The 12474-nt window shown below is 43.5% G+C and overlaps 1 protein-coding gene across 7 annotated transcripts in view; it reads right to left on the bottom strand.

Annotated features, from left to right (window-relative positions):
• The window catches only part of Rgs6 (regulator of G-protein signaling 6), a 651590-nt gene that overhangs the window by 599725 nt on the left and 39391 nt on the right, over positions 1–12474 (bottom strand). For all 7 annotated transcript variants that reach the window (XR_005505572.2, XM_063262367.1, XM_063262368.1 and 4 more), the window contains exon 3: positions 4915–5180. Coding sequence is in view for 6 of the 7 variants with exons in the window: in XM_063262367.1 (XP_063118437.1) it covers positions 4915–5011 (97 nt within the window). In the remaining variant the exon portion in view is untranslated. The remainder of the gene's footprint in view (positions 1–4914; positions 5181–12474) is intronic.

Genomic DNA, 12474 nt, shown 5'->3' with positions numbered 1-12474 from the left:
CCAAGAGAAAGGACTCGGGAGCTCAAGCAATGCCATCAGGAACTCCACACACGCTGACCCCTCGGGCACATAGCACGAAAAGCTATGTGCTCTAAACCAATCAGCACCACGTTGCTATGATATCAACTGTATTGACTACTTATGTTTTAATGCTCTTTGGCCCTGTCCCTGAGCTCACTGGTTTTTTGTTTTGTCTTGTCTCTTGTTTTGTTTTTTAGCACTTTGGATGCCTTTCTGAAAGGCAAATGCCTCCCATTCTGGTAAAGCATGGATTCAAACTGGTACCTCTACCTAGCTCAACAGATGAAACCATTACAGAGTTTACCAAGAGCTTCACAGCCGGTCCCTAGAAGGATGGGAGGCTCCCACTGCTGTCTGTTTCAGTTGGTTTGTTGGTCACTGTCAAGAAAAATATCGACTCAGGAGCCCCAAGACTGAGTTCTCAGCACAAAGGAGATCTATTTGCCCCAGAAGGACAAAGGGCAGAGATAAGAGACAAAGACAAGAGACAGGGGGTGGGAGAGAAGGAGAAGGGAACAAGGGAGAGGGAGAAGGATATTTGTCTCAGAGGGGACAAAGGACTGCCTCTGGAGAGAGGAGATGGGGTACATAGAAAAATGGCGGTTTAATAAAGGTACAAGAGGGAACCCTAGTAGGATGAGGTTTAGTTTTGATCGGGCAGGTTAGTTGGGTGAGCCCAAGGGGCTTCTAATTGCTGGACTTCAGCATTTTGATAGCTGGACTTTGGAAGTCAACCTCAGGAGGAGGAAGGTGCCAAGTAAGGGCATAGACCTTGGTGGCTCGCTTTAGGGATATAACCTAATAATTTTCAGCAAGGCAGAGGGAGTGGGGGAAAGGGTAAGCCTGCCAAAGCCATGCTTGCCAGAGTCCCTTTAGTCACTAAGCTGTAACTAATTGAGTCGTTTTCAATGCCTTGCTTCCATTTTTCTAGAACTCCCTTATAGGTCCGGGTTCTCTGAAAGTGCTCTGGTTCCCGGAGCAGTCTAATCCATGAGTCATGTTTGCTTCCTCACAGAAGCTCTGTTCAATTTAATCAGGCTAAGAAACTTTCCCTCTGGGCACTTTCGGATTCTTCTCACCTCCTCTGGCTCGGGTTGGGGGGGGGGGGGTTGCTGGGGGCGGGGGCATTGTTGTTTATTTGTTTTTCTTTTAAGAATTAATATGGAACAATTACATGAGAAAACAAGCCTGAGGGTGACCTGCATTGTGTCTATATCTTCATTAGGGTCTTACTGCTGCGAAGAGACACCGTGACCAAGACAACTCTTACAAAGGACATTTCATTGGGGCTGGTTTATAGTTTCAGAGGCTCAGTCCATTATCATCATGGTGGGAAGCCTGGCAGTGCACAGACAGACATGGTGCTGGAGGAGGAGTCAATATTTCTAAATCTTGATCCAAAGGCAGACAGGGAGGAGTCTAGACTTGAGACCTAGGAGTCCTCCAAGGCCCGCCTACAAAGTGACTCACTTCCTCCAACAAAGCCACATCTCCTAATAGTGCCACCACATATGCATATGCAAACCACCACAGTCTGCTTGCCTACGAAACGTGCTTTCCTTCCAGAATATATTGCTGGATCTCTCCCAGTTACTCCCTCAGAGGCAGACTCTAAGATGAGGATTTGGGGCAAACAGGCCCTCTGTGGGCAAAGGGGATGCCAGTAGGAAGGTCGGGCTAGGTGGTCTAGGAAATGACCATTGTGGAGTTAACCCTACTGCAAAACTCTGGTGCCCTGCATAAAGTGCATGCCCAAGAGGTCTTGCCAAGGAGGTTAGTGTTGGAGGAATTGACGTGGTAGTGCCCAGAATTCACAGGCAGAGGGATGCCCCTAGGTACTTCTGGCCTGCGGTGGAGGTGTGGAACTCGGTTTCAGAGGAAAGAAAAGGCATGAGGAAAAAGAATGCTACTAGGGGCCGGTTTGATGGTACGTGCCCAAATAACAACTGGGTCCGGCTGTGGAACTCGGTTTCAGAGGAAAGAAAAGGCATGAGGAAAAAGAATGCTACTAGGGGCCGGTTTGATGGTACGTGCCCAAATAACAACTGGGTCCGGCTGGGCAGGACCAAAAGGCACAGCAAGAGTCACAGCCAAGGCTGCAGGATGTGGCTGGTGGGGTTTGCAGCAGATGAAGCCCATTTCACTGCCGTTATTACCTCTGGCTGTGGTGCAGTATTCTCCCCTTCCTTACCTCTCTTAGCTGCTCTGGCTCTTCGCTGCCTCTCCTCATGGGTTCAAATGCTAAATGATACATCAGGAACGTGCACTGCCTCAGAACGGAGGAGGAAACATGGCAACTGATACCGATCGGATAGAGAAGGGTAACTGCTGAAAGAGAAAGGCCAAGGCACGGAAGTGCTTGTTTTCCAGGAAATAACACGAGTGGACACCCGAGGAGGAGTCCTTGGAGCAAACAGAGTTGTGCTGAGAAAGAATGCCTGAAGGCATCCTGCCTGTGTCCCACCCTGCCAAGGCAAACTCCCAGGCTCACAGGAGCCAGTCAACAGAGCTGTTAGGTTCCTGTGCTCACCCTGGTCTGTGAAAGCACGAATGATTCCTAAACCTTTGCCCTGGCCATTGGGTAGCCCTGCCTCTTCCTCCAGGCTGCCGCATTACCGCATTGATCTTCAAACAAGTCGTGGTCCATTTTGTGGTTGGTTTTACTTGTTTTTTGTTTAGTTTTATTTTTCTGCTTTGTTTTTGTGGTTGTTTCATTTTGTTTTGTTTTCAGTCAAGGTTTCTCTGTGTGGAACTCACTACGGAGACCAGACTGGCCTCGAATTCAGAGATCTGCCTGCCTCTGCCTCCCAGGTACTAGAATCAAAGGTGTGCCCCACGACACCCAGCTAGGAGCTGTTAACTTGTAATTCCTTCTAAAACTTCTTCTAGAAGCAGAAAACACTTAAAATATGTATACACTTTTCCTATTGCAGTTTTGGGTTCATAAAAAATTCAAAAGGAAGTACAAACCTTTCCCATCTACTTCCTGCTCACATATGTATATTGGTGTGCCCAATAACCAGGGTACATTTGTTACAACTGACAGAAATACACTGAAGCACTATCTTCGTGCAGACTCTATTGTTTACATTATGGTCACTTTTTTACTCTGCAGATATGGACGAACACACAGTGATGGTGTCAGACACAGTATTTTCACTGCCCTGAAGTCTGATGAGATGGTTCGCATCTAAGAGCGCTTCCCACTGGTCCAGAGGGCCTGAGTTCGGTTCCCAGCACCCGTTAACAGGTGGCTCACACCATCCTCTATCTTCAGCAACAGGGGACCTAACACCCTCTTCTAGGTCCAGGGCCATTGCACTCACTTGCACATGCTCGCATGTACACACACGTGTACACTAACACACAATTTAAAATAGTCTTTAAACTATTGGCAAGTAGGACAGGGTATTCACTTATTCAGAATGTCAATCCTTCCCAGAAAGGGATTTTAACTAGGGCTGCGTCATTTTCCAAAGCCTGTTCAGAAGGTGATGCCCTGAAAAATGAATTCTCCAGTAGATTATTACAAACTGCCTTCCTGCCATCTTCTCTAAAAAAATCAATTTGAATTTCGGTCTCACGGGAGATCCTAGTGTGTCACACGTCCCACTAGAGCAGAGACTACTAACTGAATGCCCAACACCACTTCACCTTCTTCCCTCAGTAATAAGCCCCAGCCTCTTGCACGTATTACAGTGGGCAGAGCTAAGAGACTACACTTCCACACTTCCCAGTCTCCTTTGCAGATAGGTTTGACCATGTGACTAAAGTCTGGCCAATGAAATAGGGTGTGTATAGAACTCCCGACCGGACTCCTTAAAGGGAATTGACTGGAGGGGAAGCTGTGCCCTTTATGCTCCAGGTTGTCTGGGAAGAGAGAAGTAAGGGTCACAGCTCCTGGCTATCTATCCAGAGACCCTTTGGGTATGAATTGTACACTAAGGATGGGGAAGCTCAGAAGAAGACTGAGTCTCTATTCCGATTTTGACTGAAGTGTCAGTGCATTCTAATAAGGTTAGAATAACTCTTTACTCGTTCTCACTTCTGTTTTCTTTTGTATAATTGTGTGTATGCCTCTGTGTCTGTGAGAAGCTTTGCACACGTGAGTGCAAAGACCAAGGAGACCGAGGAGAGGAGAGTACTAGATTCCTGGTGATCGTGAGCTGCACAGTGTGGATCCTGGGGACTGCACTCAGGTCCTCTGTGAGAAACACACGAGCCATCTCTCGCACTCCTTCAGCTCCTTGCCTTGCACATTAAATATTGTTCAAATGATAAAAAAGACATTCATTTACCTTTTCTTTCTAAAACCCCATATATATCCTTCCTAGTATTAAACCTGACTTTTGCCCTCAAATCATAAGCAATTGACTAAACTTAGACAAATCTCGGAGTTGTTCTAAAGGAAGTACTTAATAAAAATTACATACAGGGCCAGGGCAATGGATCAACAAGTAATGGGGCTTGCTGCCAAGCCTGCCTGCCTTGGTGCAGTCCCCAGGACCCACGTGGTGAAACCACAGAGCTGACTCCTGCAAGGTGTCCCTTGACTGCCACCTGCACTCTGTGACATCATACCACATATAAAACACACAATTATTATACAATATATTACATCATTGTATATTATTATTAAACATAATTTTAATTTAAAAAAAAAAACAGAAACAGAATGAAATGAATCTTAAGGTCTCCCTTAGTCTAATCGCTGAGGCTTAGGACTTACAGAAATTATTTCAGAAATACTAAACAACTCAAATGTCATTTTCTTATTGAACGTAACACGCAGAAAAGGTTTTTGTGAACTTTAGCACAAATGCTCCTTTATGTAACTGGTGGCACTTAGGATACAGAACAATCTCATCAACCCAAGATGGCGCCTCCTCTTACCTGTGATGTCATGCCTGCAAACCAGTGTTGTCAGGGCATTTTGTCCTTTCAAGAATGTCATCTGAACGACCTTCAGAGCGTGACGTTTCCTGAGCATGACCTCTTCCGCTTTTCCGAGTGGCTTCTTTCACTGAGCCTGGTGCCTTGAGGAATCCTTCAGTTCCTTGCTTCGAGCCTCTCTCTTGCCAGGGGAACCCCAGGGCTCCATGCTTTGTTGCTTATTCATCTTTTGGGGGACACTGGGTTTCATTCCATCTGGGGGAGATCTGGAACAAAGAAGCCAGGAATAAAGTTCTCAGAGTGACTCCATAGGAGTGAGATGGACAGCTCTTGGGATAAGTGTGGTTTTAACCTTACAGGAAGTGTCAAACCCCCTTCTAGAGTGGTTATGCAATATTTCCACCATCGGTATTCATAATTGTCCCGAGTATTTTTTCAATTCTTAGTACTGTCGGGATTTTTTAGCTGGGAGACAACATTATGGTTTTAATTACATTTTGCTAATGGGTTGAAAATGGTGAGCACTCTTCATGCACCTATTTACTCTAAATGCATCCTATTTGTTGAATTTTATATTCAAATCATTTGCTCATTTTAAATTTTCATTTGGTTTTTCTGTTAAGCATTGACGGTTACACACTCTGTCTACGCATGCAATTTCTATCTTCTCCAAATACATAATTACATATTTTCACTCTCGACCATAGCTTTATCAGAACAAATGTTTAGTTTAGATGCCATCTGCCTGAAGAAAGGAGGCTAAGGCACCCTTCAGTCTCTGAGCCAGAAAGGTGTTTCAGCTCTGTATCCTCTGGCCGGCCAGCCTTGGTAATCCTGCCTTTCTACTCGTCCTGGGATGATAAAGTGATTGCACAAGCTCATTTGTAAAACATCTGAGGCTCCTATTTCTGGGTTTTCTAGAAACCAGCAAACTGGCCAAATGTACGGCAGCTCAGAGACAGGCAGACTTGGGTATGTTTTGTCAACTTCATCTAAGTGCACTCAGTCCCTGTGTCTCTTCCGGGTCCAGCTCCAAATATCATTGTGTTTTCCAATATTCCACAGACTCACACCCATGCAAACCGAGATGAAGTAGGCAGAAAAGGTGTTGTTTCAGGTCTAAATCCTACAGTATTTCCACAAACAGCCATGGAAAAATCAGAAGGATGATGATCAAAAAAGGGGTTACCCATGAATCTCTGTTCCCACAAAGGAACCTCAAAGGCCAGGGCTCTCGTCTCTGTGTCTCCTCACCTGCCCATGGTGCTTATTAAAAGAATACATTAAGAATTTTGGGAAAGAAGGAATATTTGTGTATTCAACACTCTCTAAAACCAAGAACCTAAAACACCTAAAAACCAGTTTTCTATACACCCTGAGGACTGGAAGCTCACAGCCAAGCTTGTGGTATGGAAGAAAGCTTACCCCAGCCTGAGGCACACGCTGGAGCAGCCCCAGTGGGAGCAGCACAGTGAGGACCCTGAAACAGGACTGGTTTATAGATGCAACACTCAAAAACTGCCAACGAGAGACTCTTACACTGTGCTCCCCGAAGGGCTAAATAAGGAGCCGGGAGAGCTCATAATTACCAATGTGTTGAAGTTCAACTTTCTTTTCACCTTTTGTTACAAAACTTTGTACACAAAGAGTAAAGTATCTAGGCCCAGGAACGTATTCCCTTGATTCATCAGTCATAAATATTCTGCCATATCTCTCCATCTAGCCCTATTTTCTCTCTTGTTTTATAGGTAATTTTAGATTTTTGAGCTCTTTAACGTGTGTGCTTCAAAGGCGAGATTGGATGGATACAACCCAGAGCTGCCATGGAGGACCTCGGCTCCTCCAGCTCTATTCTCACATTCTTAGGTTGTAGACTTGCGTATTGGTGAGAGGATGTAATACAGTAACTACGCCAGCACGGTAGGCAAGAAGGAACACCCGAGTGTAAAGGCGTCAGGGATAAAGACAGTGTTGAGGGCACAGTAAAACTTGGGATCTACCACTCAGTGGACCCAGCTCAGAGAGAGAGGAGCGGGAAGGTCTTCCTGAGAAGTTACCTGAGAAACAAAATAGTTATCATTTTTTACAGTCCCAGGGTCATTACATGAGCTCATTACCTCTTCATAGGAGCCAGAAAGAGGAGGCTAAATGATTTTACAGGTATTGAAATGAGATCTCAAACATTTGGCAGCTTTCACAAGGACACTGCACTAGAAAATGGCATTTCTGGACCAATCCTCTTTTGGTTGTCTTTGCTTTTCTTTCTCACTGGTCCACTGAGAGATGCAGTAACTCTTCTCCACTTAAAAATCCATAATCCCCCCCACCAAATACCTCAGTCATATATGCTTGACTCCAAATTCAGGAGCACAAAGGTACACAGTCTTATGTCCAATGTAGACCATGACTCTGCACTGTGCAGCCTGGCCTCTGAGCAGAGCCCCTAGCCCCAGCCTTAGGGGTATCTACTTTAAGACATGAAGTGAACCTCCACAAAGCCATTATTTTTCTGCTCTTTTCACTTGACCTTCTGTCAAGCGCTTCTGAATTGACTTCAAAGAAGAAAAATATTGCTCTGTGCCGCGCTCTTGGGATGGTTTAATCATGAGCTGAGCTTCCCATAAAATCAGAGATGAGAAATGTGATCTAGTTCAAGATTCTCCCTTAACATTTTCATTATGAAAGTTTTCAAAAGTGCACAAAAGGAGGGATCTTTGGGTAATGAGCCCGGCGTGGACCCTGAGTCGGCGCTGAGTCACTCCTGGCTCTGCTTGCTTCTCTCTTCTTTGTGTCGATCTTTTCTTTCCTGTAGGGACTTCTTTGAGCACCTTCTTATAACCCAGCCATTTCATCCCTAAATCCTTCCATATATTTTTTTAATGAATACCGATATTTCTTCTTCTCTCTCTTCTTCAAGGGGCAGGTAGAGAATAAGGTCTCATGTAGCCCAGGTTGACCTTGAACTTGTTACACGGGTGAAGCTGACCTTGAGCTCCTCTACTTCCCAAGTGCTGGGCTTCTAGGCATGCAGCTCCATGTCTGGCTTTAGGCAGCTCCTTATATAAACTCCTGCCTCGGTGGTATCAGAGCCCCCTCCAGTCAATTCCATTGTCAGTGACTTAAGAGATTTCTCTGATGTCACTGCTTTCACTTCTAGCAGCAGCAATGTTAACATGGCAGTGTCATGAGTTCCTCAAGACCGTAGGATGCTCCCCCTCTGTCAGAGCTTCTGAGATGACAGCTCTGGGCCAGGTGAGTAAGAGATATGGTTTGTAAACCAAGTTCGCTGGTGATGAGAGTGCTTCTGTCCCAAAGGTGAGACCTCAAGTATGAGGATCTAGAACATTCCCTATCACCTCTTTCGTAATCCATATCATACAATGTTGCAATGGCCTCTTGGAATACTTGTGTTCCCTCTAGAGCAGGGATTGACAAGATGTCAGGGCTACTGGACACAACCATGCCCACTTAGTTATGTTTTGTACTTGACTGCTTTCTAAGATCACAGTAAGTGGCTAGGCGAAAGGCTGTGTGGCCCACAAGGCCTCAGACAGTTACCACCTGATCTGTTGTGGAGAAGTTTGACAAACTTTGCTCTCAACTGTAATCCAGGAAAGATGCAATCCAGGAAAGACAGCTTTTAGAAATGAAGTAAGTACTTCCCAAGCCATTATTTCCAAGTTCCTTCCCAATGCAGATCCACCAGGCTCAAATTGGTCTTTCACTAGCCCATCTCAGAACCCAGTCTAAGACCTGGCACATAGTAGGCAGTCAATGATTAGCTATTAGGTAATGAATGCTAGTCACTAATGATGATTCAGTACCCACTGTGTACCCACTTATTAATGTTTCCTGCCCGTTTTTAAAGAATTAGTAAACCCTTTAAATATTAAACACTTCATATGATGGGGGTGTGGAAATCCAGAAAAATCTGTTTATCCTGTTTCCACTGAGGCAGCCCGTGATTGTCTCTGTGAAGATAGTTACTAATGGAGCTGAGAATGCAAACATTCTGATTACTTAAACCCAAAGATGCCAAAGATGCCAGTTTGGTTAAAGATACTGCAAACTTCCCTCCAAAAACAAACAAAAAACAAATAAACAAAACCTCTTTCTTCATAGCTGTGAGCATTAGCCAATTACCGTGGGTAAGCCACTCTTCTTTGACAGGACCTATACTATATAGACTAGCTTCCAAGACTGAAAACTAGGGGATTCTTTTTCTCCGAAGCTTTTTCCCTGTAGCACATGGCATAGTCCTAGGGTACTGCAGGCCTTAATCATGGATCTTATGACAGAGTTAAACTTGTGAAATCTATTGGCCTTGAGAAAAAAGTGTACACATTCTCTGTCTCCTAGCACCAGACAGGGAGAAAGGTGATTAACACTTATTAATATTGGTTTTTTAAAGATTTATTTATTTATGTATGAGTACACTGTAGCTGTCTTCAGACACACCAGAAGAGGGCATCAGATCCCATTACAGATGGTTGTGAGCCACCATGTGGTTGCTGGGATTTGAACTCAGGACCTCTGGAATGGTAGTTGGTGCTCTTAACCACTGAGCCATCTCTCCAGTCCTTGTTATTATTGTTATATGTCAAAGGGTCCAGGGCTTCATGAACAAAGTAAAAACTATCAGAATAAAATGCAGTCTGTCCCATGCTCCACTGTAGTGAGGATCAGAAATAGAGAGAAAAGGCACTGGCAAGAAAGAGAGTGACCAACCCAGAGAACAATAGAAAAAGAAAAATATGTGTAGCTGGGCTGGTGAGATGGCTTCACAAATAAGGAGCTTGCTGCCAAGCCCGCTGGCCAAGGTTGACGACCTGAGTCACATGGAAGCCACGTGGTGGAATGAGAATCACTTCCCACAAGATGCCCTCTGACCTCTCTATATATGTGTGTGTACACACGTATGCATTAAATAAATGTAATTAATTTTCTTTAAGAAAAAATATAAGCAGGGAGAGCATAGCTTGTCAGGGAAACAAGGAGGCCCAACAGCAATGAGGAGAAATGGACAGAGAAAGAAACCCATGCGAGTGAATCTAGCCTGCATATTGACTGCTGTTTTAGATCTTGCAGAAGAAACAAGTCTGAGCATGTAGACTACAGTCCTGTTGACTGTCATTTTAAAAGGATGTCAATGACAAAAACATTCTCCCCTGTTTTTTAAAAAGACTTATTTATTTATTATGTATACAGTGTTCTGCAGGCATGTATGCCTGCACACCAAAAGAGGGCACCAGATTTCATTACAGATGGTTAGGAGCTGCCATTGGTTGCTGGGAATTGAACTCAGGACCTCCGAAAGAGTGCCAGTGCTCTTAACCTCTGAGTCATCTCTCCAGCCCCCCTATTTTTAATTCAGAGAATGACAATGATAACTAGTCTCAAGTTTTTCCTTTTGGTGAGGGGCTCAGGTAGGAGGATTTGACAGAGAGGCATCGCTAGAGGTTAGCAAAGCATCCACCCTGCTATTTATCAATGCATGAAATTTAGTGACTTGGAGGCATAACAGCAATGACTATCAATGAAACAGAGCTGCGCTGTGAGACAACTGTAACTGACTTAACCGTCACATAAGTCAGAATCATAGAATATGGATGGAAGCAAACACACAACTATAAGAAACACACATTCACTCTAAAACCCCAAGTGGCAAGTATGTAAAAGTGCGGAGAAGGTAGTCTGTGCTATATTCATCCAGAGAGCACTGGCATGAAGAGACTAATGCTGGTAAGATTAGCACCAAGGATGTTACCAGTGATGCAGCAGTTATTTCACAACCGTGAGGGATCAATTCACCAAGAGCCGAGTGAGTGGTGGTCCTCAAGAGATGGCTCCATGCTTAAGAGCAATTGCTGCTCTTGCAGAAGACCCAGGTTCAGTTCCTAGTACCCACATGACAGCTTGCGACCACATAGAAGCCTATCGCCTACTGGATCCACTATCTAAAACCCTCTTCTGACCTTCCTGCATGTGCTTGGTGCACATAAACTTGCTCATACTCAAAAATAAGATAAATCTTTTTTAAAAGAATAAAATGAATGAAAACCCTATAAAAGAAGCCAGTTGGTGTTATGCACCTGTCTACCCAGGACTCAGAAGGCTGGAGTAGGAAAATCACTTTAAATCCAAAACCGTTCTATGTTGTACAGCGATAGTCCATATTCAAACAAACAAGCTTAGACAGCTAATGACACAACTTCTAATTATATAATGAAACTGTAAGGATTAATAAATTTAGAAAGATTAATGGCCCATCTCAATTAATAACAGAAGGAACGGAGACAAAAATCAGTAAAGACAAAACAAACTTCAAAACAGCCACTGACTTCTATGACACTTCATTTGACGGCAACAGCAGCAGTGTTTTTGCGAAGTCTACAGAGGAAGGTCACCATGATAAGTCTATTGTAAGTCCCAAGTCTCAGTAGACCAAAAGAATTTAAGTCACACAAGATTTCTTATCACAGTAGGATTAAACTAGCAAGATCCCTGGACAACGTCCTTTATTTGAAAATTAACTAATATATCTTGAACTAATCCACAAGTCTAAGAATAAACCAAAAGAAAATTAGTGAGCTCTTTAAATGCAACAAAAATTGGAAATTCCACCCGTCAAAATGTAGTGAGCCCTGCTATAGTGTTAATGTGGGGCACTTCCAGGTTTTAATGAAGAAAAAATAGAAGCCATCACATCCATGACCTTGGGCTAGAAGAAAGGAGAGAGAATCAAACCAATATGAGCAGAATAACTGATAAATATTAAATATTAAATATTAAAGTGTTAAATATTAAAGTAAAATATCTGTGAAAACAAATGAGAAACAGTAAAACCAAGAACTGCAAGAGTGAGAAAAATCAACAAGATGGGAAAATCAAATCAGAACTTAATATCAAGAATGAACGTATTTACAAAACCACATTCTATTAAACACTAGGAAATACCATGACTAGTTATAGGATAATAAATTTGACACTATGGACCAAATATAAAATGCCATTCAACATGTTAGAACTTGATTTCATAGCTAAAAACTTCCTAATAAAGGGTCTCCAGTTACCAATACAGAAAATCCACAACCAATGAAATTGTACTCCTATGAAATACTTCTGCACATAAAGTTCAGGGAATGCTGAGGAAGACGGGGTAGAAAGATTGTAAAAGCCAGAAGATGAGGGAGTTTTCTGAAAGACTGAGTCTCCTATAAATGTCAGAAGCCACACCCATAAAGTCTCACCATGACTGCCCAACATGAGCTGAACAAGGAGGCCAGACTCAATGAGAAAAGCTCACACTCTGACTGGTTGCCTGGTACCAAATGGTCAAGCCTGAACAGATCATACAGACTGAACTGTATTTATTTTTTTTTAAAGAGGCCATAAAATTGAAGAAGAGTAGGGATTAGTATATAAGTGGGAGGGTTTAAGAAGAACTGTTGTGGGGTTGGGGATTTAGCTCAGTGGTAGAGCGCTTGCCTAGGAAGTGCAAGGCCCTGGGTTCGGTCCCCAGCTCCGAAAAAAAGAACCAAAAAAAAAAAAAAGAAGAAG

The sequence above is a fragment of the Rattus norvegicus genome, chromosome 6, assembly GCF_036323735.1.
Source record: "Rattus norvegicus strain BN/NHsdMcwi chromosome 6, GRCr8, whole genome shotgun sequence".
Classification (NCBI taxonomy): domain Eukaryota; kingdom Metazoa; phylum Chordata; class Mammalia; order Rodentia; family Muridae; genus Rattus; species Rattus norvegicus.
The sequence above is the reverse complement of the archived record's forward strand: the minus strand, read 5'-3'. Positions and strand labels throughout refer to the sequence as shown.